The sequence below is a fragment of the Dromiciops gliroides genome, chromosome 3, assembly GCF_019393635.1.
Source record: "Dromiciops gliroides isolate mDroGli1 chromosome 3, mDroGli1.pri, whole genome shotgun sequence".
Lineage (NCBI taxonomy): Eukaryota > Metazoa > Chordata > Mammalia > Microbiotheria > Microbiotheriidae > Dromiciops > Dromiciops gliroides.
In genome coordinates this window covers 645,878,894-645,905,293 of record NC_057863.1, presented here as the reverse complement: position 1 = coordinate 645,905,293, position 26,400 = coordinate 645,878,894, and the positions used below count along the sequence as shown (strand labels likewise).

Genomic DNA, 26,400 nt, shown 5'->3' with positions numbered 1-26,400 from the left:
GTTGTCACAGAGGATAGAAGGAAGAGAAAATCATCTGTCTCCCCCTCCCCTTTCTCCTCCCTGGGGCGTGGTCTTCTCTGTGCACGTAATCCTGTGGCCCCGCCCCCCAGCCCGAGTCCAGGATGGAGCTGCGTGATGACGGCATTCTCCGGGTCAGACCATATAAGTAGTGGGAAGAGGGCAATATCGGGGTCGTTTCCTGCAGCACCGTCCCACTCTCCCTGTAGGGGGCTTCATTAGATGAAACAGTTCCTCGTTAATTCAATAGTTTAAAATCCTCTGTCATCTTTTCGCTCCTGGGATAAGAGTTCTCTTCTTCCGACGTATTCCTTTTTTCTCTATGTCCCCCTTTCCGGCCCCATGCGGTGGCACGTCCCGGTTTGACGCATTGCAGGGAACGTCGGACCAATTGGAGAGCCCCTCTCATTTCCGCTGCCATTGCGGACCAATGACGGCTTAGTTCACACGGTTGGGGTGGGGAGAAAGAAACGTGTCACTCACGAATTATTAGTGCCCCTCCGCCGCGCCCGCTACGGCTAAAAGAGAACAGAGAAAATAGTCCCTGGGCCGCGGACGGGGGCGGGGGCGCGGGCGCGCACCACCCCAAGTGTAGATCCGGCTCGGGCCCAGGCTGACAAGGGCTGGAATGGGGCGGGCGGAGGGATCCTGCACCGCAGTGCGGCGCTGAAACTGGAAGGGAGGGGAAGCTGGTGGGGGCGGGGCCGGGGACAGACGGGCGGGGCGCAGGCGCAGGCGCAGGCGGAGAAGCTGTCGGCGGCGCGCGCTGCAGTCTGTGGTGGCGCGAGCGCGCAGCGGCGGCGGCGGATCCGGCAGGAGCTGTGCCCCCTGCTGCGCTCGGAGCCTCGTTCCCAGCGCCGCGCGACCCCCGCTCCTCCCTCCTCCTCTTCCTCTTTCCTCTTCTCTTCTTCCTCCTCCGGTGCCCAGAGCGCCCGTGCCCCGCCATGGTAAGTGTACTGGGGCGGGGGGGGTGGGGAACCGTTAGGGTGGGGGGAGGGGAAGGCAGAGGGGGGATGGTCAGTGTTCGCCAGCGAGGCCCCCTGGGGTGTTCTGGGGGAGGAGGATGGTTCCATACCCAGAAGACCTGGGGTGGGGGGAGGGGAAGAAGAGCTGACTTGGGGGGGAGGTTGATGATGGGGGGGGTAGAGATGATCAGTTTCCCACTGAGAGGACCCGGAGAGGAGGGGGGAGAAAGGCTGGCTTCGTCTTGAGGAATGGGAGGGGGTCAGTTTCTGCTAGAAAGGACCCCAAGAAGGCGGTTTGGGGGGAGGGGAATAGTCAGTTTCTAACGGGGGAGGGAGAAGAGCTGACTTTGGTCTTGGGGAATAGGGATGTCAGTTTCTGTCAGGGAGGACCCCGGAGGGGAAGGGTGATTAATTTCCAGCCCGGAGGACCCAAGGGGGAAGTAGGGGGAGAAGAACTGAATTTGGTCGGGGAGGGGGCAGAGAGTGCTGATGGGGCGTGGTGGGGTGTCAGTTTCTGCGGGGGGGGGGGGATTTCAAACGTGAAGGGGGGAGAAGAGCTGACTTTGGTCTGGGGGAGCGAGAGGTGCCGGTGAGGATTTGAAGGGGTGTCATTTTCAGCCGGGGAGGGCCCCAGGAGGATGGTCTGGGGACTGGCAGAAAAGAAAAAGATTAATTTGGGCCTGGGGTGGGGGGATGGGAATGAACTCGGGGTGCAGAGCTGTGTTGCACTCTTAATAGGGAAGATCCTTGGCTACTTGGGGTGGGGTGGAGATGGTTTTGAAGTGGGTGGGGTGACCTTAGTTATTGGGAATTGAACCCTGAAATGGAGATTGGAAGCCTGATAGGATCCCTTAGGAGGGGGGGAGGGGCAGCAGGGTTTGGTCCTTGGAAGGGTGGGGGAGGGCTAGACCGACAGGGAGAAGCTTTGAAGGGCAGAAAGTGATGGGGGGGGGGGGGGGGGAAGGGGAAGAAAACAGCATTGGAAGGTTGAACCCTAACAAGGAGGAACCTTTGAGGGGTTGGGAGGAGGGGGAATGGCTAGTACCTAAAGGGAAGGTTGAAGATAAGGGTGGGGACCTGGCTGGCAGTTCTGACTGGGAGAATAGTTGAGCCCCTGGGCTGGGGATTTGCATTCCTGTTGGGAAGGACCTGAGAGTTGGCCTCTGGGGAGGGAAAGACCTTGGTTGGAGGTGGGGAAGGATTTGGTTCTGAGCTAGAAGAGGGGAGAGTTTGGACCCCCGTGGGGCTGACTCTCGAGGGTCAGCTGGCTGGTCTTTGTAGAAGAGGGAAAGGGATTGGAAGTAGCCACCAGGTGGGTGGCTGGTTCCTAGAGGACAGAGGAGATGGGGACACCCCTAGGGAAGATGAGCAGAGGTCCTAGCTGGGCGGGCCATCGCAGAGAGGTTATGCTTGGAGCATGGTGGAGTTAGCAGATCAAACCTAGAAGGAGTGTGCGAATTGGAGGGAAACTGACCTGAGGTTTGGGAAAGGTGAAAGCGTCTGAGCAAGGGATTAGAAGGAAGGGGGGGGGGTGGCGCTAAAAGGACTCTGGTAGAAGTGGTTGGTTTTTGCCGGGAAAAGAAGGGGCATTTGACCCCTTGGGAAGAAAAGGGATTGGGGGGGGGGTGTAAGGTTGGACTTGGAAGAAGATGGCGATGATCAGACTGAGTCAGAGGAAGGAGAGAGCAGGCCCATTTGTTAGGGGGAAGGAGCAGCCTTGTGGAAGTGATGGGAGAGGCTGAACCCTGACTGGCCAAGCACTGTTGGGGCCAGTTGGTATATTGCAGGAAGAGGAAAAAGAAAGGGGTGAGAATGAATCCTGCAGATGGGTCAGGATGATAATTAGATCCTGGATCCTGGGAAATAGAGGGTGTCTTTGCAAAAGGAATTGGGAGGGGAGAGAGAAAGATCCCATTTGTAATGGGAAGGAAGATGGAAGGGTTGGGGACGCCCTGGGCAGGTGAGGGGACAAGAGAGGACCAGGGCAGGCCCAGAATCCCAGTGGGGGGGGGCATTCGAAGCCTCCGTGGAGGTTTGAGGACAACGGCATCATCCTCTTGGAATTCTGGGGGACGGGCAGGGGGAAAGAGACTAGGGAAGAGTATAGGGCTGGATGAAGAAGAGGAAGAGGAAAAGGCTGAGGGGGGAGGGAGAAATATGGGTGGGATACAGAATGCTGGTGGGTGGAAGGCTGAACCAGAGGGGGTTGGAGGAGGAGAAAGGGGAGGGAGAGTTGTGGGAATAACTGAAGGGTGTTTGGGTATTAGCCAAGTGAATGAAGTGCAAGTGGTTAGGCAGAGGTAGAAACCCAGGTGTTGGGGGGGGAGATCCCAGGGTTTCAGGGGGGTTACACAGAATGAATTAGGAGAGTCAGGGGAGGGTTGAGCTAAAAGATGGATTTTTCCTGTGAATTGCGTTTGTGCCCACAGTGGGATCTTAAGGGCCTGCTTGCTAAGGAGGGGAGAAGATAAACAGGCCTGGGAAGGAAGGATTGCCTTTGGTACAATGAGGTGGGATTTAAAATTGAGAAATAAAGCTCTGAGGAGAGAAAAGTGGGATTCGGGTTGGGGGAGCAGGTGGCAGGTGGTTTTCTGGAAGATTGGAACAAAGGATTTCCAGTCTGGGGAGACGGGAGGGGTGGACTAAGGCAGAGGCGGGGGATCCCAGTGGAATGGAATTTGGCCAAGGGTACCAAGAGTGTGGGAGCTGCTGGGCGAAGTTGCCCAGGGTAGCACTTGGAAAACCGAGGTGTGGGGGTGAAATGAAGGGAGGCATCCAGGAAGACCTCCCAGCAGAGTGGGGAGGGCTAGAGTGCTCTGCTGCTGGGCCGAGCCTGCTTCTCCTACCAATACAGCTGAGCCAGGCACTGCCTTCTTCCTCCTGGTCCTGAGGGGTCTTTGGTGTCGGCCTTGGACTAGCCAGCCAGTGGGATTGTTCCCAAAGAGCTCACACGCTCACGTTCAGTGAGAGGCCCTTACCTCTAGCTAGACTTCCGGTTGACTTAAGGAACAGTCAGTCCATCTCCAAGCCTTCTTGACCTCATCCTTGGGGCCTAGTCATAGAATGTCAGGCCTGAGAGATCTTCATCCATCTGCTCCATTTTCTAGCCAAGGAGACCAAGATGGTGAGTGACTTGTCCCAGGCGCTCATTTCCTCATTGGTGAATTGTTCTTCCCTCCTCTGCAACACACCCCCAAGCCCCCCCGCCCCCCCCCCGCCCCCCGCACTATCATCACTGCTGGCATTGGCTGAGAGAGAAGCCTCAGTCACCTTGGGCTCCCTTCTCCCTCTGGCCCTCATCTCCCCAACCTTCCTGCAGTTTCAGGGTCTCCCACCTCCGGGGGATCCACCTTTTGTCTGCCTTTACCTCAGGGATCTTGGAGTGTGTGGGTGGGAGGAAAGGGATCCTTTCCTCTGTGGCAGACTTTGGTCTCCTCCCTGGATGGCCTGAGGGCCCTGCCTCTGTGTCTGGTCTCCCCAGCAGCACTGTGGAGGGTGGGCTCGGCCCTGGCCTCCCAGCTGCGGGGCAGTGTTGGACACGGTGTGGGCTCCCCATCTTTGCTCCTCTTCTTTCTGGAATGGGCCTTGATGAGAAGGCCTGCTCCCTCGTTTCTTTCCATGACGTGTCTCCTCGGGGGTCCTGGTGGAGGTGACCAGGGACCGTGTGAAGGGATTCTGTCCTCCCTCTTCCAGCCCATGGCTCAGCTCTGTGTGGAGGCTGGGGATGAGGCTGGAGGGAGGCCAGAGGGGAACCCTTCCCCTCCCCTGGCTTCTCTTCAGAGTGGGGGTTCTCGTTCCTCTCCTTTCTTCCATAACTTTGACATTCCTCCCATTCTCCTCGTTCGTGCCTGGTTTTTTGTGGGCCCAAAGTACCCACAGATGCCTTCTTACCACTGATCTTGAGACAAATGATCCAGGTGGAGGGGCCCTTGATGGATATGGGGCGAGTGGCAGTCTTTGGGCCGGCCCTTCCCCTGAGAACGGCCGTACTTCGTCGGTCCTTCTCCCCTGCTCTGGAGCGTCCCACACTGCGTCCCTGCCCGGAGAGGAGGTCCCCTGCAGCACAGACCAGCTTTGGCCTCAGACTGACCCGTCGGGTTGGGATGGCAGGGAGAGAAGGGGTTAAGAACACTGCAGTGGCTGGGAAGCCGGCTCCAGCCCGCGACGGCCGCACTGCTGCAGTCCCCTCCCTGACAGTTGTCCCTCGAGCCCAAGGAGAACATTCTCCAGTGGCGACCCTCCAGCCAGGGAGCAGGCTGGGTCACACAGACCCTCCTGCCCGCCATCAGTCCTGGAGTGCGGCCGGCCTGGAAGAGCGCTTTGCCCCTAGGCTCCCTCTGATGTGGAGGTGACATGGGACATGATTTGGGTTAATGGTGCAGGTCTGGGCTCCCACTTCCACTCCCTCCCCCTGCTCAAGAACTGACCTGTTTCACTTTGGCAGAACCTTCTAGACCTGCTCGATGAGGCTTCTGGGGAAGAAGCTCCTGCCTCCTCAGTGACACCTTAAAGGCACAAACCCAGGGCTCAGGGAGGCCTCTTTCCCCTTGAACACGCCGTCATTCTCATGCCCCTTGCGCCCCCGCACGGCATCCTGGCTGAGTGTCCCAGGGAGACAGGTCCCCAAAAGCGGCTGGGCCCAGCCGCCAGCCTCAGTCTGTCATACACAGAATCGGGGCCTGCATTTCAGCCCGACTGTGGCCGCTCCAGATAAGGCCCCTGGCCCGGCCTTGTTGCCCGCCACCCTCGCCCCAGCTGCTCTGTCTCCACAAAGTATCTGTTCATGCGGAGGGGGTGGAAAGGAGAAATTCATTAAAGAATTATGGGGGCGTTGATGTTGACTGGCCAGCCGGTCCAGTAACACACTTCTCCGTCTGGTGCTTTTGCAGGCTGACCAGCTGACCGAGGAGCAGATTGCAGGTGAGGCCTCCTCCCCGCTCCCTCCACCCCCCAAGGACACCTGTGACTGAGCCGGGCGTCTCAGGGCCCGCTAGATGGCTATATAAACTTGTTGTTATCCCTTGCCCGCTAGCTCTGGGGAAAGGGTAGAAACGTCCCCTGGGACCCTGAGAGGACAAGGAGTGCCTGTTGTACATTGTTGTCCCCCATGGCTCCGTGCACACAGGTCCCGGGGGCATGTGGTCCTTCTCACTGCCGAGTGCCATCCCCGCAACAGGCTTGGGAGGGGGCAGTAGAAGTCACCTCACTGCTCAGATAAGGACCCTGAGGCTTGGCCAGCAGCCTGGCGAGGCCCAGGATTCCGGCCCGGGCCTCCTGCTCTCCACTTGTCTACCCTTTCCGCTACCACCTCTTAAGTGCTGTTTGCTAAGTGACTGGTACTGGACACCACCAGTGACCCAGCAAGCTGTGTTGTGACTGCCACGGGAGCGAGGCAGATTCTATGGCACCCCCGTGCTTCTCTTTGACTTAGAAAAGACTCATCTGAGCTCGTGTCCCAATCAGAGAGCGGGTGGGCCTGAGCTTACTCTTCCTCCCTGCTCTCAGAGCCGCCCTGGTCTGCGTGGCCAAAGCAACCCCTCCTTTGCTTCCCGGCTTGGAGCCAGCCCGTGTGTCCTGGGAGCACAGTCCAGCCTCAGGTCGTGGCCCCGTAGGACACGGGCCCTGCTCTGAAGGAACCTCTGGGCTTTGGCCAAGCTGAGGGAGCCAGTAGGCCCATGGGCACAGATACCCGAGTGCTTGCCTGCTCAGCCACCACCACTGGGCTCACACATGCACAGCCCCCTTAGACCGTACCCTTTGGGGAAGGGCCACCAGACGTCTCCTCTTCCCAACAGCTCGGCTGAGGAATTGGGGTACAGGAGCATCTGGTGCCAAAATGAACCCAGTGGGAGGGTAGGAGGCATGTGCCTGCTTCCCAAGCAGCGAGCGCCCAGCTGCGGCCTCCCCATTCGGCACCGGCAGCTTCCCGTCCCTCTGGCTCGGCAGCCGCCTCTCCCTCCCCACGCACTGTCCGTCCATCAGGCATGCACCGCTGCCACCCACCCCCACACCTTGCCACACAGAACCGCTGAGCTCCTCCCACGGGCAGCCCCAGCGGCAAGTGGGGGGACGGCAGTCTGGGTTGGCAGAGCCAGTTAGATGGGATCGTTTCCTTGGGCTTCATCCTGGGCACTGCTGGGCCCTTGTGTGGCCTTCTCCCTCAGCTTTGGGGAAGATAAAGGTGAAACCCCATCTCTCCAAAGCCCTCCCCCCATGCCTAGAGCAGGGCCAGGGCCCACTGCTCAGGTAACCCTTGGCATAATTTGGCCCTGGAGGGGTCAGTGGAGCTGGGTAGGCACCTGAGGCCTTTCAGAGGCTCTCACTCTAGGGGTTGGGTAACCCTGGCTGGGGTGACCCACAGCTTGTATAAAACAAAGTGTCCCTTCCAGTTCTGACCTTGTAATCTTGCCCTTTTAGAGTTCAAGGAGGCCTTTTCCCTGTTTGATAAGGATGGAGATGGGACCATCACCACCAAGGAGTTGGGTACAGTGATGCGATCCCTGGGTCAGAACCCAACGGAGGCTGAGCTCCAAGATATGATCAATGAGGTGGATGCAGATGGTGAGCCCTGAGGAGGTGGGTGGTGGGTGGGTGAGCCAGAAGTCCTCTCCCAGGTACTGGTGGAGAGATTGGCCCCTTCTTTGTATTGCTGTATTCCAAACTCTTCTGACCTGGCCACTCACTTCCAGGAAATGGGACCATTGACTTCCCTGAATTCCTGACCATGATGGCAAGGAAAATGAAGGACACAGACAGCGAGGAAGAGATCCGAGAGGCGTTCCGCGTTTTTGACAAGGTGAGTGATGGCACCTTTGCCCAAGGGAGGGGGAAGCAGGTCTGGCTGTGGGGCAGGAGCCTGCCCTCTCTCGGCTCAGTTACCCAACTGCTCCCATCTTCTGGCGGGATCACATCGCCTCTCCAGTCCCTAGCGACTGCTGGGTCTCCTTGAGAGTTGAGTGAGGTGGTGGGTGGGAAGGTGTGGAGGAGGCTCTGGGCAGACAAGGAGGCCCTTTCTCCTCTGCTTCTCCAGGATGGGAACGGCTATATCAGTGCTGCGGAGCTTCGTCACGTGATGACCAACCTCGGGGAGAAGCTGACCGACGAGGAGGTGGACGAGATGATCCGAGAGGCAGACATAGATGGCGATGGCCAAGTTAACTATGAAGGTATGTTTAGGGTCTACACACACACACCCTTAAAGCACCCAGCCCAGGGCGTAGGCTGAGCCCTGAGAGAAGTCAGGCAACAGATACGGGACAGGAGTCACCAGGGGACCTCCCCATCCGCCCCCAGCTCAACAGGGCCAAGGGAAGGTTTGTGGGAGTCCCGGTAGAGTTGCCGTAGGTGTCGTGACATCCCCAAGCATCCCTTCCCCGTGTCTCGGGCCCAGAGCCAGGTCCCCAGGCCTAATGAGCGTTCCCTCTCCCTTGTCTCTGCAGAGTTTGTACAGATGATGACCGCGAAGTGAAGGCCCCGGGCAGCTGGTGATGCCCATTCTCCTTTGATCTCTCTCTCCTCTCTCGCGCTCTCTCTCTCCGACACTCTTACTCGCATAACCTGGTTCTAAGCCAACCCTGACTGACGACTGAGAATCCGACATAAAGCAACACGAGATTTGTCCCAAGCTGCATGACTGCTCTTTGATCTCCTCCCTCCCTTCTTCCCTCTCCCCCCCCTCCCCCCGGGACCTCCCAGCACCTCCACTGACCCCTCAGACGGCCCCTTCCCAGCCCCCCACCAAACAGGGGATCTGCCCTCGTGGCTCTCCATAGCTTCCCTCCTCTCCCTTGGATTTCTGACCTTGTTTTCGGTGGCCAGTGCTGGTCCCATGCCGGGAGCTACACAGGAGTGGGGAGAGTGTCCCTACCTGGGCCAGGAAAGCCAAACCCTTTAGATGTTTGCATGCGTCTGACACTGTGGTTCTGTGTGCGAAACCTTCGGGGGGCCATGGTGAAAGGTCTGCAGGAGTTCCAACAGGAGGTGTTGGGGTGGGGGGTGGGCATGAAGACAGTGTGGCGCCACCCAGCGTGGCCTTGGAAAGTGAGGAGAAGGGAAGTGTAGGCACTGGTTGGGGGTAGGACAGGTGAAGAAAAGGAGGTTGACGTGAACATTACAAACCCATTGGCTTTTATTCCCAAATCATCAGCGATTGGCTCTACCAAGTTCTGGCCTGTGGGAGAGGAGGGGAGAGGAGTCCCTGCCCCCTTGGCACCGTGTATAAATTGTAAATGTCCGTACTCCTAAAGCAATCTCTCCAGCTGTTCTGTAAATATCTGGTGCTAATCCCCGCGCACCCCTCCCCAGCCCCCCAGCCGGCTTCCTCTGCTCCAGCCCCCCACTTTGAGTGAATGTGTCAGTGGTCGCTTGGCAATGTGCTCGAGTCTTTGGTTTTGTTTTTCTTTTTCAGGCAAATCCATATATAGCTTGGGGGGGGGGGGTGGGGGGGTGACCCAACTACCGTTATTGATCATAGCTACAAGAAGAGCAATGTAGGAGCCCCTGAGCCGTCCAGGCCGGGCCGTCCGCGCTCCCCTCTCTGCCCCTCCTCGTCTTCGTAGTGACCGCTGCCGCTGTAGGTCTGGCCTCTGTCTCTGCTAGTCAGCCTCCCTCCGCTTGCCCCCTCCCTCTGCCCGATAGCATGATCAGCAAACTCTCTTCTTATCAGCAACCAGTTCTTTCTTCACTTAACATTTGGCACGAGGAAGGAGCCATGGGCAGACTGGCCTTTTCCTCCTTAGGTTCTTTCCCTTTCTCTCCTCATGCCCCCCAACCCCCAATGCCCAGGTGGATCAAATTGACCCTTCTCGAGCCTGGCAAGGAGGCAGGCCGCCCGACCCGAGAGATTTCTCTCCTGCCCAGCCCCTGGTGCCTCCCTCCCAGGGGAAGGAGAGGTAGAAACCCAGCCAAGGGCCATGGTGGGCAAGCAAGTCAGGATGAGGCTGTGGCTATTTGGGGAGTGGTTTGATTTTGTTTTGTTCTGTTTTTTAAACCGGGCAATATTGTGTTCAGTTCAAGCTGTGAAGAAAAATATAGATCAATGTTTTCCAATAAAATACAGTGACTACCTGGGCTGGCTCTCTTCCCCTTTTGCAGTAATTCACAGATAGAGAATGTTTTGTGATTCACAGAGGGCTTTCCCTGTGAGCCGGGGAGGTGAGACCCAGGGTAACAATGCCACTGCATGATTCCCTCCCCCACCATGTCCCCTGCCTAGTTGGCCACATCATGCCAAGGCCTTGGCTCTCCTAGAAGTCTTCCTTTTCTGGGTTCCCTCTGACTCCGTTTCCTAGAAGTCAGCCTGGCTGCCCACCAAAATCAAAAGGGTCTCGAGGTCAGGCCGTATCTTGGTTCTTCTGTCTCCCCCAGTGAGAGTGTGCAGTCGTGTCAGACTTACTGTGACCCCATCTGGGCTCGTCTTGGCACAGATTCAGCCATTTCCTTCTCCAGCTCATTTGACAGGAAGAAACAGGCCAGCAGGGTGAAGTGACTTGCCCAGGGTCACACAGCTAGTGAGTGTCTGAGGTCACATTTGAACTCCGGTCTGCCTGACTCCAGACCCAGTGCTCTATCCACTGCACCACCTGGCTACCCAGGACCACTTCAGAGGCCTTCAGTTAACTCCAGATGGCTTTTTAATGGCATCAACTCCGTTTTTTCTCAATTCCATTGGTTCTCCAGAGTTCTGCTCTAGACTGTGAGGTAGGTAATAGTGTCAGCCCAAGGCTCAGGAATTCTGCTTTCAGCTCAAACATCAAGTGCCTACGTTATACTGGACAGCAAGGGGCTTGTGTCGGGTGTTTATTGAACCCTTACTGCTCAGACCCCTGTGTGAGGCACCTTAGGGAAACCACAGAAATGCAGTGCAGGGTTTGATGGCAGAATTGCTCCAGTATGGAATTGTGTCCAGTGAGGGGTCAGCAGGGACAGCTGCCCAGCATGAGCTGAAACCTGAGGGACTAGTTGGATGTAGATAGGGGTTGGTAAAGGGCACCCTGGCAGCAGGAAGGGGATGAAATGGTGACATCTGAGACAAGAGGCAAAGATGCTACTAGGATAGGGGAAAAGCTGGACCAGGAGTCCCCTTCCCCTCTCAGGGGCAGGGGTGTGTCCACAATTCAGACAAGTTGGGGATGGATCTAGGAATGTCTAGTCCTTGTTCTGTCACTGGGAGGAATGGGCAGGGCTCAAGCCAGGTGGGCTTCAGGAGAAGGGGGGTGAGTTGGTGAGGGCCGGACCTGGCAGACGAGAGTAGCTGAAGGCAGTGTGGATGGGGGTAGATTTAAACATTGGAGAGGCCCAAATGTTGAAAGGCTCCTTCCAGGGAAGAGGTTGAGATCTGGAAGGGACTTCAGAGGTCATTAGTCAAATTCCCCTAAATGCTGTTGAGATAACAGAGCTCCAGGTCCCAGAGCTAGTAAGGTAGAGCCTGACACCAAGGCCAGCATTCACCCAGCATTCGTGCTTCTTAGAGGGACCCCAGGGACCACCTGGCCCCACTCCCTTCTCTCACAGAGGGAAACAGCCCTGAGAAGGCCAGTTGGCCTTTTTGCCACAGGAAGCCAGAGTGGGAGTTGTTTGCTTCTCAGATGAAGGACAAGGCAAACTGTGAGAGATGCAGGAAGGCCTCTGGCCATGGGAGAAGTGAAGGATGCTGGGGGAACCTAGCTTGGCTACAGACTACAGAGTCCTTCACCCCAGACATGCAAACCTCCCAGAATTGCTGCCTAGGGGGCCTTAGAGCCTGGGAGCGGTGGGCAGGTGTGGGCCGGGGCCGGGAGGAGCTGAACGTACAAATATAGGGGGGAGGTCTCCAGGGCCCCAGTCCACGAGGAAGGATGTGTGTGCACAGAGGGATAACTAGGAGCTGGAGACGGACCAGAGGCAGATGTTTGGGGCGAGCGTCTGGAAGGTTATGACTCCCATGCTGAAGTTGGAGGGGGGTCAGAGCCAAGATGCAGCCCCCGTTTTACAGAGAGGGAGCACAAGTGCCCTGACGGTGGCCATGTCGCCCCTTCCTCAAACAAGACGGAAGTTAAATAGCTTGTGAGGGTGGGTGCCTCAAGTGTGGTGGGAAGGGTCCCTGGGCAGGAGGAGTGCAGCGCTTGGCGGATGGGCTTGCAGCCTGTGAGGGTCTCCGTGTAGCCAGAAGGGGGCGGCAGCCGCCCAGGATCTGGGGCCTGAAAGGCCTCTTTGTGGCGCCAGAGAATCTCTTGCACAACTCCCGCCCACCCCTATGACGATTGTGTGATTGGTAGCCATTGATTGAGAAAGTCCCGGCCCAGTCATCCTTCTTTAGTCACTGGGGCTCCCAGAATGAGCCATGGGTTGGGAAGTCAGCTCTCATTGGGTTTCTGTATGGGACAAATGAACACCCCGGGGCCCAGAAAGGGGCCGCACTGGAAGAGGCCCTGAATAGGACTGTAAATGAATGGTCTGTCCACAGCTTCCCCCTCTCTTAGGATCCTGGAGCTAGAAGGGACCTCAGAGGCCAGCTAGCTCTCACCCCTCCTCACTGTACAGATGAGCAAACAGACCCAGGGAGGTAGAGTACTTGCCTGAAGTCTCACACACATAGTGTCCAAGGTGGGATTTGAACTCGGCACCCTGACTCCAGAACCTGTGCTACCTGCCCAGTATCCCCGCTCCGTCGCCTCCCGGAGTGCGCTTCCCAGGCCTGCCCTCCCCAGTCAGCTCCCACCCAATTCTATGCCCCCCTGGCAGCCTCCAGTGCCATCCCCAAAAGCTTCAGGCAGGTGGGCTTTGACACTCACCCTCCCTCTGTTCGAGATCCCTTCCCTCCCTCCTCCCTTAGCCCAGCTCTGATGGAGGCCCTGTGATTCATGCCTACCAGGACTTCCTCTCCAATGGAAAGGCTTTGAGACTCAGCCTCCCCTTACCCATCCATCATCTTCTTCATCGCTCCCCAACTTACACCCCCAGCAGGTCAAACTTGGAGGGGGCCTTAAGAGAACACCCAGTGCACCCTCATCTGACAAGTCCAAGCCGAGGCACCGGAGGGGAAGGAGGGGACCTCATGTGATAGAGGAGACTTGTCGGCCAACACGCAGCCTGACACAGAGGGCGGCCCCTGGATGCGCCTCCTGGCTGACCACCATCCCACCCCTCCCCCAGTGTGAGGATGTAGGAACCACATGGAATTATTATCCCCAGTTTTACAGATGAGCAAAGAGGGTCAGAGGTTACATGATTTATCTAGGGTCACATGACTGATACATCTTAGAGGTGGGGTTTGAGTCCAGATCTTCATGACACCATGTCCAGTACTGAAAAGGCTGAACATAAGTGATATTCTAAGGCCCCTCCCAACTCTAGCATTCCCTGTCCTAAGACCCCTCCAGATCTGACACTCCCTGTTCTAAGGCCCTCCCAGCTAACCCTAACCCTAACTCTAGCATTCCCTGTTCTAAAGTCCTTTCCAGCTCTGACATTCCTTGTTCTAAGGCTCCTCCCAGCTCTGACATTCCCTCTTCTAAGGACCCTCCCAGCTCTGGCATTCCCTGTTCTAGGGCTCCTCCCAGCCCTGACAGTTCCTATTCTAAGGTTCCTCCCAGCTCTGACATTCCCTCTTCTAAGGGCCCTCCCAGCTCTGGCATTCCCTGTTCCAAGGCCTATCCAGTTCTTACATTCCCTGTTCTAAGGCCCCTCCCAGCCCTGACAGTGCATATTCTAAGGTTCCTCCCAGCTCTGACATCCCCTGTTCTAAGGGCCCTCCCAGCTCTGGCATTCCCTGTTCCCTATTCCGATATCTGCTATGTCTTCTAAGGTTCCATCTAGCTATAAAGCTCTGTGACTTTGGGACCTTCATAGATACCTAGTCCAACCACACAAAGGAAAAGTGACTTGTCCAAGGTCACACATGTGGTAGACGAATTAGCAGCAAAAAGACTCAGCCCTCACTTTCTGGCTCTTGGTAGGGAGTCCTTTCAACTCCACTGATCTGGAACCCTTCCAGTCCTACCATCAGGATCCCCTGCCTCCACTGTGCTGCCGGGTCCCACCCTAGGCTAAGAAGTCACCCGGAGGGGTCGGGGGCATCCTCTTTTCTTCACACCCAGACCCCAAGTCCAGAGTTGAACTCTGCCGGTCAAGGAGGCCTAACCCTAACCCTAGTAGCCAAAAGGAAGCCTGTCCTGCAGGATCCTGCTGCCTGGACTGCATGACAGAATGTGCTGAGCCCAACCAGCCCTTCATGGAGGGTGGGGCCCACATGGTCAGGAAAAGGGAAGTGGGATTCGTCTGTCAAGCTGTTTTTTTCTGCTCACCCTCTAGCCAAGATGCCAATTCATCATTCATTCCCTCTGGTGCCCCTGATTAGGGGCTGTGCCTCTTTGACCCCCCACCCCATTCCCAAAGGCACGCAGAGGAACCGGCACTGGACTGGGAACTCAGGGAAGAGGACTGGAGGGTTAGAAGGGTTTGGGGGTAGGAAGACCCCAGGTTCTAACTTATTCTCCACCTCCATCCCTCCAGGGCTCATCGATGGACAGGGAGAAATTGAGTGTTCTGAGACCCTGGGGGTTTTGCCCTGTAAATAGGAAGCTTTGCAGTGCTCGTTCATTTGGCATGGTGCTTTACGACTCTTGGCCGTTTCCCAACATTTGGATGGGAAACGTGTCTCCAGGACTGTCTGCCAGCTACCCTCCCTGCCTTCCCCACCACCAATGTTGCCACCAACACCGTTTTTCTTCTTGAACTCTACCGTTCCCCTCTTCATCCCTGCCATGCCCATCAGCTTACTCCTTCCCCATTCCACCAACCCAGCTCCATCCTCTTCCTCATCTCCCTAGACATTCCTTTACCCTTGGGGCACTTCATCTTGGCGGGGGGAACTTAGGGACTAGGGCAGGGGAGGACTACATGACATGACTCTTTGAGGGGGAACTGGGAGGGGCAGCTTGTCTGATGGGAAGAGAAGCCCTTGAGATCCCGAGGTCTCCCATCTTGCTGAGAGGTTGAGGCCCACCACTGGGGAAGGAAGAGGAGACAGGGACCAAAGCTGGGGAATTCACATTGAGGATACAGAAGCCACTGAGAACTTTGCTGCTTTCCAAATATTTAGACAGTGATATAGATGGGAGACGAAGGGCTGGGCTGGGCTGGGCTGAGCCGGGCCAAGGGAGCGCAGAGCCTGGTTATTTTGAGATCACTATTCTTTCTAGGTTCCAAGATACTTTTTTTCCTTTTTCCCTTGTCTGGACTTTATAGGGGCAGCTACTTGATGGGGCGATCCTAGAGGAGTGCTGGGGTGACGCCTGAGGTGGGAGGATTGGGGAGACTCTGACAAGCCAGATGTCAGGGTTCCTGGGCTGACACTAAAGACGGCAGATGCATCTGTCCCCTCTGCCCCTCTCCGGTGGCTGAGCCCCACCCAGACAGCCGCCTGTGGCCCTGAGCATTTCATCCACTTTGGAAGCAGGAAGGGTCCTTGCAAACTATTGTAATCCCTTTGTTTTACTCATGAGAAAACCGTAAAATGGGACAGGGACTTGGCCAGAGTCACGCAGACGAAATGGAGAGTTGGAGATTTTGGTGGCTTGGGGGGATTGCTTGGAGGAGGACCTGCAAGGACTGACAATCTGTCCTTCCACCCATATCCCACTGAGCCCCCCCCCAGCCTGGCAGGAGCTGAGATGGCCAACAGAGACTGGGGGGTCAAACAAGGACAGGTGCCTGGTGTCTCATCCCTGGGTTGTGTCAGGAAAGGGGAAATTGTGGACCTTAACAGCTGGTGGCCCCATGGGTGGGGCCCGGCGGAGACAACAGCACACATGCCGGAGCCTTCGGAAGACGGCCTTTCTGAAGAGGATGAAGACCCAGGGATCCAGGATGGGGTTGAAGGCACTGAATCTGAAGGCAATAAGGTCTCCTAGGTCCTTGGGGTCAGGTCTGATGGCTTGCCTGAAGCCACGAATCTGGGGGAAGGAGGAGGGACGGGGAGCAGGTTAATGGGACGAAGGACACCCGGGCATCAGACCTCCTGCTCCCCACTGTCTCTCAAGCTGTCTTTTGGGGACCCAGTTCTCCCCATCTCCTCCTGATCCAGGAGTCAAACCCAGGCAGCCCACAGCATCCTGAGCTAAAGAAAGTGAGGCAGAGGGCTGAAGTCATTTACCCAAAGGTCACGAGGACAGAGAATTACAAAAAAAAAAAAAAATTACCCAGGTCTTCTGACTAAAACCATCAGATACTTCCTCTCTCTGCCTTCTCTCTGCCTTCTCTCTGCCCCACCCCCGTGGCTCCCACACTCCCACTCCTGGAGGAGAGGGGAACAAGAGGTGGGGGAGCAGCAATAAGATAAGAAAAAATAAAGAAACTAAAAGGGAAGAAGGGAAACCACACCGAGAAGAGCTGGGTGATACAGGATAGGGGGTGAGCCTGGTCTCCTAAGGGGCTTTCCACCCCACCCTAAGGTTTGCTGGACACTGAGGAGAGCAGTACGCCATGTGGGTGAGGGCAGAACCCCAGCCAGGGCTGTCTGGCACTTCAGAGATCTCCCACCTGCTCCCCTAAGCAAATTGTCTGGCATTCACCACCACCACCCCTTTTGATGAAGAAAGTGGGGAGCAGAAAGCTGGGGATGTTTTCCCCACCATCACAAGGCATGCCAGGGGCCGGATCCAAAGGAGAGACCCAGGTGAGCTACCTCAAGGCTAGGGAGCGACAGATGTCTCTGTGAGGACACAAGAGGGAGAGAGGGTCTAGAAGGTGACAGAGAATCCAATCCATAGGAAGTCATGCCTGAAAGGGACCTTTAAGGTCATCTCTCGTTTTGTAGGTGGGGAGGCCAGAGTAGCAAAGGCTTTGTCCGTGGTCAAAGTGCAGGGAAGTGGCCGGGAAGCCCAGTCAGCCCCGAAACGGAGAGCAGGCATGGAAGCCCCTGCCCCCTCCTGACCTCTTCCCACTTTAACCTTCCGTAGGGGGTCTCACCGTGAGAGGCAGCGAACAGATGGCCAGGATACCGGTCATGAGGGCCAGCAGAATCAGGTGATCCACTTCGTCCTCGCCCTCCCTGGACCCTGGCCCAGCTCGCCCGGGTGCCAGGGAACCTCTCCGCCGTCGCTGCTCCCGGTACATTCGGCACAAGCTCAGGGTGACGGAGCCGTTACATAGGATGATGGCCCCCACAAGCAGTCCCACCAGGGTGGCGTAGGCCAGAGAAAAGGCCTGCACAGCAGCCTCCTCGGAACGCATCTGGATGAAGCACCAGCTCCCCGGGCAGTACTGTTGGTGCCGGCCCAGCCCCAGAAAGGGCAAGGAGCAGAACAGAGCACAGAAGGTGTAGATAGCAGGGAGGGCCAGCTTGGCATAGCGACGTCCATTGAGCTGCGCATAGCGGTAGGGGTGGCTGAGGGCTAGGCATCTCTCCACCGCCATGGCACAGAGGATGAGAGTGGATGCCAGGCCAAAGAAGGTCATGGCGAAGGCAAAGCAGTGGCACAGCCCCGGCCCCTGGGCCAGCCCCAGGAGAGAGCTGTTCTGGGCATAGGCCACAAAGACAGCAGGGCTCAGGAAGCATGTGCCCAGCAGGTCAGTGCCCGCCAGTCCCGTAACCAGCACAGTGAAGGCAGAGGAGCGAGCCCGCAGCACCCGCCGGTGGGCAGCCAGGATGCCCAGGGCCAGTCCGTTGCCAACCACCCCAGCCAGAAACATCAGCGTGCTGGTCACTGGACCACCATTGCCCTGGACGTAGGTGAGGTTCTCACACAGCTCAGGCATCCCTGGAAGGGCCGGAGGCTGCCTGCCTCAGGGCTGAGGGCCCCAGGGGCAAGGGTTCTTCAAGAGGCAGCAAAGGGGGCAGCAGTCGCTCTGGGGCCTTCCCACCAACCGCACCCTTCAACCCACTCCCTCTTCTTTGCTCTCTGGATGCTCACACTTCCCTCCCTGAGATCACCATCACCTCTCTCCCAACATTTCTGCAGAAGGTCTTCAGCTCCCCATGATCTGCTCTGACTGACTCAACTCTCCCTGTGTGTTATCTGTCTGCTCCCTCTCTAGGTTCTGTATGCACCTCCCCTCCCTCCTCCCTCCTCTTTCTCTCTCTCTCTCTCTCTCTCTCTCTCTCTCTCTCTCTCTCTCTCTCTCTCTCTCTCTCTCTCTCTCCCCCCTTCTCTCTGTCTCTCTGTCTCTCTCCCCTCTCTCTCTTCTGTCTCTGTCTCTCTCCCCCCCCCCCCCCACACACACCTTTCACAACCTCTCACAATTTCTGCCTCTCCTCATCTCTCTGTGGAGCTATCTTCTCTTCTTCTTTGGTCTTGATTCATGTTATATCTATTTTATGAAACCGCCTCGGCCTCCGTCTCTTTCTCGTTGTCTCTCTCCCCCCTTTGGCTCCCTGGCTGCCTCTTCTCTGTCTCTGAGCTCTGGGTTTGCCCCTTGTTTTCATATACACCCTTCCTTTCTCCCTCCCTCACTCCCCATCTCACTTGATCTACTCCCCACCACTGCGTTTTTGCTTCCTCTCTGCCTCCGCCCTATCTTCCTCCCTCCCTCCCTCCACCTTCCTCTGCTCCCCCCCATCATCCCCATCCAGCTCACTCCCTCCACTGCTCCCTCCCCCGCCTCTCCTCTGCATTTCTGTCATTTCCCCCAAACTCTTGTCTCTCCTCCATCTCTGACCCCGCACTTCTCTCTCCCACCAAGTTTATTTCTTTCTAACTCCCCAGCCCACAGCTGTCGCTCCTCCACAACTCCATCTTTCCACTCTTTGCCTCACCCTTTCACTCTCTCCCCCTCTCTGGCACCGGCTGACCTCGTCTCTCTGTCCCTCCTTCCGTGTCTCTCCCCTTCCCCCCCCCCCCATGTCGCCACTCTCCATCTCCAGCACCTGTACATCCACATCTCTCCCGTGTCTGGCTCAACAGCCCAGCTTTCTCCCTCTCCTCCTTCCATCCCACTTTCCCTTCCTTTCTCCCTGTCCCCCCAGAGCCCTGCCTCCTCCTGTCCTCCCCCCTCCCCGCCCCCATCCTAGCCTAGGGGAACTTCCAATCCCAGAGCGAACAGCCTCTAGGACAACAGCAGCCAGCGATTCTTTTCTGGGATAAGACTGACCAATCCAAAGGGGGTGACTGAGGAGAAGGGAGGTCAGGACTCCCGGCTCTCTTCTGGGCTCTGGTCCTGGGGGTGAGGATGCTGTCCAGGAGTTGGGAAATAACCAGGAAATGCCTTTCCGAGTTAATGTTTTCCAGGGGCCATGAGCTCTCTCAGCCCCTTTCACCCCAAGCTGGGGAGGGAGTCAGGGAGAGAATCTTGATTTCCTCCAGCTAAGTACTCGGAGGAGAGGAGAGAGCTGCCGGAGGAGAAGAGGTCGCAGCTGGGATAGATTTTGGGCACCAGTTTTCCTGGGGAGAAGAGTGGAGGCTTCCATAGAAGTCCCAAAGTACCTCTCCCCCTCCCACCCTCCCGCCCCACCCCGCCCCATTTCTTTTCATGTCTCCCAGGACGAAAGCCAATACTCTGGGACAGAGTTTCCAAGAATAATATTTGGGGCACAGATCTGCAGTGCCCTCACCACTCACTTTCTCATCCCCCCTAGGACTGAGGCAGGGTAGTGGGGATCTTGGTTTGCCCAGGTCCCGAGACATCCCTCTCTCGATGGGCAGAAGGGAATGAGCCCAGGTTAAGAGCAAAGAGACCTTGGTTAGGACCATCACCCTCCCTTCTTGCACAGGCTTATCCCTCTCCAAGCCTCCATTTCCTCCCCTGTCAACTGATGGGGTTGGACTAGACAGACCAGATGGGTGCTCAGAAGAGAAGCATCCAAGGGGTGTCTGGGCCCCCCTAGATAAGGTTACATACCTCCCTGCACTGGAGAGAGTAATCTGGGAGACAGCGGCTCTCAAGTGACCTCCGGCCCCTAGATTGTACCACAGTCTTGGTCTGCAAGTAGAGTCCTATCTCCCTCTGCTTGCTGCCTCCCTCCCTTCCTATCTTCTGCATCCAGCTGACATCCCAAACTTCCAGCAGAAATGGGGCTCAGAAGGAGTCAGTCACTAGCCCGAAGACCAACAGCTCTGGTTTGGGAAAGGGAGAGGGAACCTGCAAGTCTTGGTCCCCCACCACCACCACCACACACACACACACACACACACACACACACACACACACACACACACACATACCACCCCCTAGCTGAGAAATCCTTGGTCAGAGGGCCACCTCGAGAATGGGTATTGTGTCTATGTACGCATACCCCATCACTGCACCTCCCCCAGCCTCCCCCGGCAAATCCAGTGCGGAACTAAGAACTGTCAAAAAAAACCAGCAAAATATTAACGAGGAGCCTACTGAAGGTTCGCAGCTTTCCAGCACCCCTCGGACGGAGTTCTAGGCCTCCCCTTTGAAGCTCCTTAGCCCAGGAAAGGACAGCTCGTCACCCTTACTCTCCATTCACTGAGGTGAATGGGAAGATGGTGGGCAGACAAGAAACCTGAGGTCTCTCCTCCTGGTCTGATCTACTGCCAGCTGCGTGTGACGGCAGACCAGCCCCTCCCCCTTCTGGGCCTCAATTCCCCGCTCTATAAAATAGAGAGGCTGAGCCAGAGATGGTCTCTAAAGCCCCTTGCATCTCTGAGAGTCCAAGATTCAAAGGAGACGATTAGTGTCTAATAGTGTCTAATAGCCTAGAATCCCAATCCCTGAAGATCCTTTGATTATAAGCTTCAGCCAGCCTGGTCCTCTCTTCTTTTCACTTGCTATGAGTTGGAATCTCTAACATTTTGTCCCTCTCTACTCCTCACATTTCAGTTCCAAGTTTATAATATTTGGTGATTCTGTAAGAGATACCGGGAGAACTAAAGAGGAGAAGCCTGGCTCCTGCGCCTCACTGAATCCAAGTTAATGGGCCCAGGGGGAGGAGGGGGCTATGCCTCAAGCTGGGAAGTCTGATACTCAGCTTCCTGGTAGCCTCTGGCCCCCTGCCAGCCCCCACCCCAGACACTTTCCTTGGAAGACCAGGATTGGGGTGGGCCCAAAACATCTTAGTCCTCCCCCATCCCCTAGACAGACTTGGGGGGCAGCTGAGGTTGCTGACATGCCCAGATACCCTCATCTCAGATGGGCAACCGGGGGCACTCTCTCCTCTGGGTGTCCTCAGTAACCTGGTGCCTAGTGTGTAAGTGGAGGGGTGGGGGGGTTTCCGGAGGAGCTGGGAAAAGGAAGCCCTTGGGGACAGTGAGTCAGCAGAGGCGATGGCCTGAGAAAGACGTTGTCTTCTTGCGTGGTCTTGTCAAGGAATTGGACTCGGGCATTCTGTGTCTCCAGCCGCAGGAGGGAGAGACAAAGGAAATCCTAGGCTCCCAGAGTTGGATAGGGACCCTAGTCCGACCAAAGTCCTCTTTTCTACCTAGACCTCATTCTATTATAGGGAGGGAGGAGAAGTGGTCTGGAGGAACCAACTAACCCATTTAGAATGGTTTAGTAGGAAGCTCCAGGACCCAAGCCCTACTCAGGTATTTATCACCTGGGTTTTGTGTGTATTTCTTCATCTCTGGACCTCAGTTTCTTCATTAGATTAGGTCATCTCTCTCTCTTTTTTTTTTTTTTTGGCGGGGCTAGGAGGGTTAAGTGACTTGCCCAGGGTCACACAGCTAGTAAGTGTCAAGTGTCTGAGACCGGATTTGAACTCAGGTCCTCCTGAATCCAGGGCTGATGCTTTAGATTAGGTCATCTCTAAAGGAACTTCCGGACTTAGATCCTATGATTAGCCCAGGGCATTAGCCCCAATGCAGCCTTCCCTTCAGTCCCCTTCCCCTCCTCCTCCTCCATGCCAGTAAAAATCCAGTAATGAGGGCTAGCAGCTCAGCCTGACATCTGACACCTTCACAGTTCAATCAGCTTTCTCTCTCCCCCAGGCAGGAGCACTCCCTGTGCTTGCATTCATCAGATTGATCACAGCCTACTGATGCCACCTAGGATGAAATGGCTTTCTCTCCTCCTATCCCAGCTCTCCTCCAGCATGATCCACCCACCTGGACATGGTCCTTCCTTCCTCTGAGCCACCATGACTGAGTCTACAACTCTCCACCTAGAGCTGGAGGTTTGGTTTGGGTTTTTTTTTGGGGGGGGGGTTGGCTTTTTTTGGCAGGGCAATGAGGGTTAAGTGACTTGCCAAGGGTCACACAGCTAGTATATGTCAAGTGTCTGAGGCAGAATTTGAACTCAGGTCCTCCTAAATCCAGGGCCGGTGCTTTATCGACTATGCCACCTACCTGCCCCGCCCCCCCCCCATAGAGCTGGAATTCTTTTTTTTTTTTTTTTAGTGAGGCAGTTGGGGTTAAGTGACTTGCCCAGGGTCACACAGCTAGTAAGTGTTAAGTGTCTGAGGCTGGATTTGAACTCAGGTACTCCTGACTCCAGGGCCGGTGCTCTATCCACTGCGCCATCTAGCTGCCCCCAGAGCTGGCATTCTTAATCCCATAGAGTCCATGAACTTGGATGGGGGAAAAAAATCATATCTTTATTTTCATTAACATCTGGTTGAAATTGAGCATTCCCTTCGATCATGATTGTGCCTTAGTCCCAACATAGTAATGTCATTTTGGTCCTTTTCAAGAACGAAGGACAGCAACCCACAACCAAGACAACAAACAGCACCATCAGCAGTACTTAATCACCAATAGAAATCACAGATATTTTCATAACGCACGACAGTGGTTACAGATTATCTCAGAATAATCATTTCTTCTCATCACTGCTTCAAAATGACTGCAGCTGGTAGATTCTCTGCTAGATTGATCTGCAATTTGTATTTCCAAAGAATGGGTTTCCCCTATGATCAGACGAATTTTGTTTTCTGCATCTAAAAACATGATTCTGAGAAGAGTGTCAACTGTCAAACCTCCTTATTTGTCCCGGTGTTGAGTGGAACATTTTAGAGATTGAAGGAACCACAGGGGTTCTACAGTCCAATGAGGTCAAACTAAAATAGAAAGGGGGGAACTTTGGAAGATGAAGGGGCCACTAAACCATATATAAGGATTCCTGCAGACCCCATGTTGACTTAAAAAAAAAACACATAGTAACATTATCTATGTTTTATTTTTACTTATTTGGTGAAATCTTTCCCAATGACATCTTATTTGTTTTGTTTTGTTTTTTTGGTGAGGCAATTGGGGTTAAGTGACTTGCCCAGGGTCACACAGCTAGTAAATGTCAAGTGTCTGAGGCTGAATTTGAACTCAGATCCTCCTGAATCCAGGGCCAGTGCTTTATCCACTGCACCACCTAGCTGCCCCCTAGAGTTGCCCTCTTTTATAATGGGCAAGGCAGGTACACTAGGAGAATTGTTTCAAAGAGATACTTTCAACTTGCCTAGTAGTGGTTTACTCCACATTTTGAGGAGTAGGGGACTCCTCTCCCCCTCCATTTCCCAAGAATCTGAGCATCAGAGGCTGGGGGCACCTAGACACTAGAGACACAGAGACAACCTACAGAAACCCAGCCAGAGATGAAGGCAAGAGATGACATCAAAATATTGAGCAGACATTCTGGGCTAAAGAGAGAAATGGAAAGTAACAGCCCCTGGAAGACCAAAGTAGCTCTTGACCCTAAATTCCCTGGTTGCCTGCTTCTTGAGCCACTGGAAGTCATTATGGATGTTGGCAAGACAATTCTTTCCCTTTTCCCCAATGATTTTGAAAGTGGAGAACAGCTTTTTGTGGTAACAAAGCAGATACCCATCGACTGGGGAATAGCTAAACAAATTGTGGTATATTAATGTAATGAAATATTACTGTGCTGTAAGACACAGCAAACATAATGAATACAGAGAAGTATGGAAAGACATATATGAACAGATGCAAAGGGGATTAAATAGAAGGAGGATAATAGTATGCACCGTGATTCAGTAAACTCTTATTAGGAGCCTACTAAGAACTGGGGATACAAAGAAAGACAAAAGATAGCCCCTGCCCTCAAGGAGCTTACGGTCTAATAGGGGACAAATTACACAGGAGAAATAAGAAATAAGTAACAGGAAAGGGATTTGAAATGAGAAATTGGAAAAACTTCCTATAGAAGGTGAAATTTTAGCTGGGACTTGAAGAAAGCCAAGAGGGAAAGGTGAGGAGGGAGAATATCCCAGGCATGGGGGACAACCAGTGGAAGTGCCTGGAGCAGAGAAATGGAGAGACAGAGTTTCTCCTTTAAGGAAGAGCCTGGAGACCAGTGTCACTGGATCAAAGAGTGTGTTTGGGAGCAGGGATGAGGTTTGGGTAGGAGTAAGGTCTAAGAAAGCCAGAAAAATGCCAGGTTTTGTTTTGTTTTTTTTTTTTTTTTGTTTTTTGTTTTGTTTTTTAGTGAGGCATTTAAGTGATTTGCCCAGGGTCACACAGCTAGTAAGTGTTAAGTGTCTGAGGCCGGATTTGAACCCAGGTACTCCTGACTCCAGGGCCGGTGCTCTATCCACTGCACCACCTAGCCACCCCAAAATGCCAGGTTTTAAATGCCAAACAGAGGGGTTTATATTTGACTCTATGAGTGATAGGAAGCCTATTACTCTGGAAAGTAATAGGAAAATTAGGGAGAGGGGAGCATTTGGGGGGGAAATATGAGTTCAGTTTGGGATATGTTGAGTTTAAGATGTCTATGGAGGGGGGGGGAATCAGCTAGGTGGTGCAATAGATAAAGCACCGGCCCTGGATTCAGGAGGATCTGAGTTCAAATCCAACTTCAGACACTTGACACCTACTAGCTGTGTGACCCTGGGCAAGTCACTTAACCCTCATTGCCCTGCAAAAAAAAAAAAATATATATATATAATATTATTTATATATTTATATATTTTTAATTTTATATATATATATATATATGGGGCATCCAGTTCAAGATGTCCAATAGTCAGGTGGAGATGTAAGACTGGAGGTGAGTAGAGAGGTTAGGGCTGGATGAGTAGATTTGAGGGTCATCAGCATAGAGATGATAATGGAATGTATAGGAGCTGATGAGATCACCAAGTGAAAGGGTAGAAGAGAAGAACACCTAGAATGGAACCCTGTGGGACTAGTGTTTAGCAGATCTGAGCTGGATGAAGAGCCAGCAAGGGAGAATGAAAGGGAGTGGTCAGATAAGAAGCCAAGAGTGTCTTGAAAAGATAACATCAAGGAGAAGAAAGTGACTGACAATGTCAAAGGCAGCAGTGACATGCAGAAGGATGAAGATTGTGAAAGGTCTGTGTGGTTTGGCAATTGAAGAGATCTTTAGTTACTTTGGAGAGAGCAGTTGGGACTGAAAGATGAGGTCGGGAGCCAGACTTTAGAGAATTAATAAGAGAGCAAGGAAAGGAAGTGCAGGCAACCAATTGTAGTTGGTCTCAAGGAATTTGGGCACAAAATGGAGGAGAGATGTGGGACAGTATCATAGGGATCGGATTGATGGATCAAGTGAGGGTTTTTTTGAGAATGAGGGAAACACAGGCATGCTTATAAGCAGCTAGCAGACAAGGAGAGCTTGAAGATTAATGAGAGAGTGGTCATGACAGAGGGGGCAATCTGCTAGAAAAGACAGGATGGAATGGGATCATCTGTGAATATGGAGGGATTTGCTTTGACAAGGAGAAGGGCCACCTCATGGGAGACTTGGGTGAAGGAGGACATGGTGCCAGTAGAAGAACTAGGGAAGAAGACAGAGCTCTTGGTGAATGTCCTTCAATGATATAAATGGAGAGAACAACTACAAAACAATAGAAACTGAATGTTGCATCAAAGGTGTGGTGGGCTGTGTTTTTCCCATGAATGACATGGTTCTTTCTAGATGTAACTCATAGGGAGGCAAAAATAGATATTTCTAGAGTCTCCTCCCCCATTCCCCTTCTCCAAGGGAGACTTTCATTCCTGCCAAGAAAGCAAGATTAGGGTCAGAGAGGCTGACCACTTTTCTCTCCTCAGAGAGAGGGGATAGAATGATAGCAATCTGGTCCGTCAAATATTGTTATTCAAGGGGAAATATACACACACAAACACATATGTATATGTGTGTATGTATAGGTATGTGTATGGGTGTATGTATGTATTCATGTATGTATGTGTGTCTATGTATTAGGCTGAAGCTTTGCTTTGATTGCCATCCGATATAATGGGAAAAGAATGCCCCAAGCTCTTTATCCAAGCCTTAACTCTCTTCTCATCAAATGTCAGTTTCACAAGGAATAATATTTGATTGTTGTTTTTGTTCTATCATTTCAGTCATGTCCAACTCTTCATGTCCCTATTTGGAGTTTTCTTGGCAGAGATACTGGTTTGCCATTTCCTTCTCCAGCTTATTTTACAGATGAGGAAACTGAGGCAAACTGGGTCAAGTGACTTGCCCAGGATCACACAGGTAGATTTGAACTTAGGTCTTCCCAACTCCAGGCCCAGAACTCTATTCATTATAGCACCTAACTGCCCAGTAATGAATATAC

General features: G+C 54.2%; 2 protein-coding genes across 2 annotated transcripts; one reads left to right on the top strand and one right to left on the bottom strand.

Moving 5' to 3' along the window:
* The first annotated feature begins 729 nt into the window (after positions 1–729).
* On the top strand, positions 730–8,607 carry CALM3 (calmodulin 3). The gene is made up of 6 exons (XM_043993001.1): positions 730–965; positions 5,873–5,903; positions 7,401–7,544; positions 7,673–7,779; positions 8,014–8,149; positions 8,423–8,607. Exons 1-6 carry the CDS (start codon positions 963–965, stop codon positions 8,449–8,451), a joined length of 450 nt encoding a protein of 149 aa, XP_043848936.1. The 5' UTR covers positions 730–962; the 3' UTR covers positions 8,452–8,607.
* Positions 8,608–15,045: 6,438 nt separating this feature from the next.
* On the bottom strand, positions 15,046–18,051 carry PTGIR (prostaglandin I2 receptor). Its single transcript, XM_043996137.1, has 2 exons — positions 16,932–18,051; positions 15,046–15,916 (listed from the first exon to the last, which is right to left on the bottom strand). Exons 1-2 carry the CDS (start codon positions 17,718–17,720, stop codon positions 15,683–15,685), a joined length of 1,023 nt encoding a protein of 340 aa, XP_043852072.1. The 5' UTR covers positions 17,721–18,051; the 3' UTR covers positions 15,046–15,682.
* Between the last annotated feature and the right edge of the window lie 8,349 nt (positions 18,052–26,400).

Excerpts from the sequence above, each read along its gene's own strand:
- CALM3 (XM_043993001.1), top strand. Across the intron at positions 5,904-7,400 it reads GACCGAGGAGCAGATTGCAG|AGTTCAAGGAGGCCTTTTCC; the intron begins GTGAGGCCTCCT and ends TTGCCCTTTTAG. Across the intron at positions 8,150-8,422 it reads TGGCCAAGTTAACTATGAAG|AGTTTGTACAGATGATGACC; the intron begins GTATGTTTAGGG and ends TTGTCTCTGCAG.
- PTGIR (XM_043996137.1), bottom strand. The coding sequence starts at position 17,720 with ATGCCTGAGCTGTGTGAGAACCTCACCTACGTCCAGGGCAATGGTGGT. Across the intron at positions 15,917-16,931 it reads TCTGTTCGCTGCCTCTCACG|ATTCGTGGCTTCAGGCAAGC; the intron begins GTGAGACCCCCT and ends TCCTTCCCCCAG.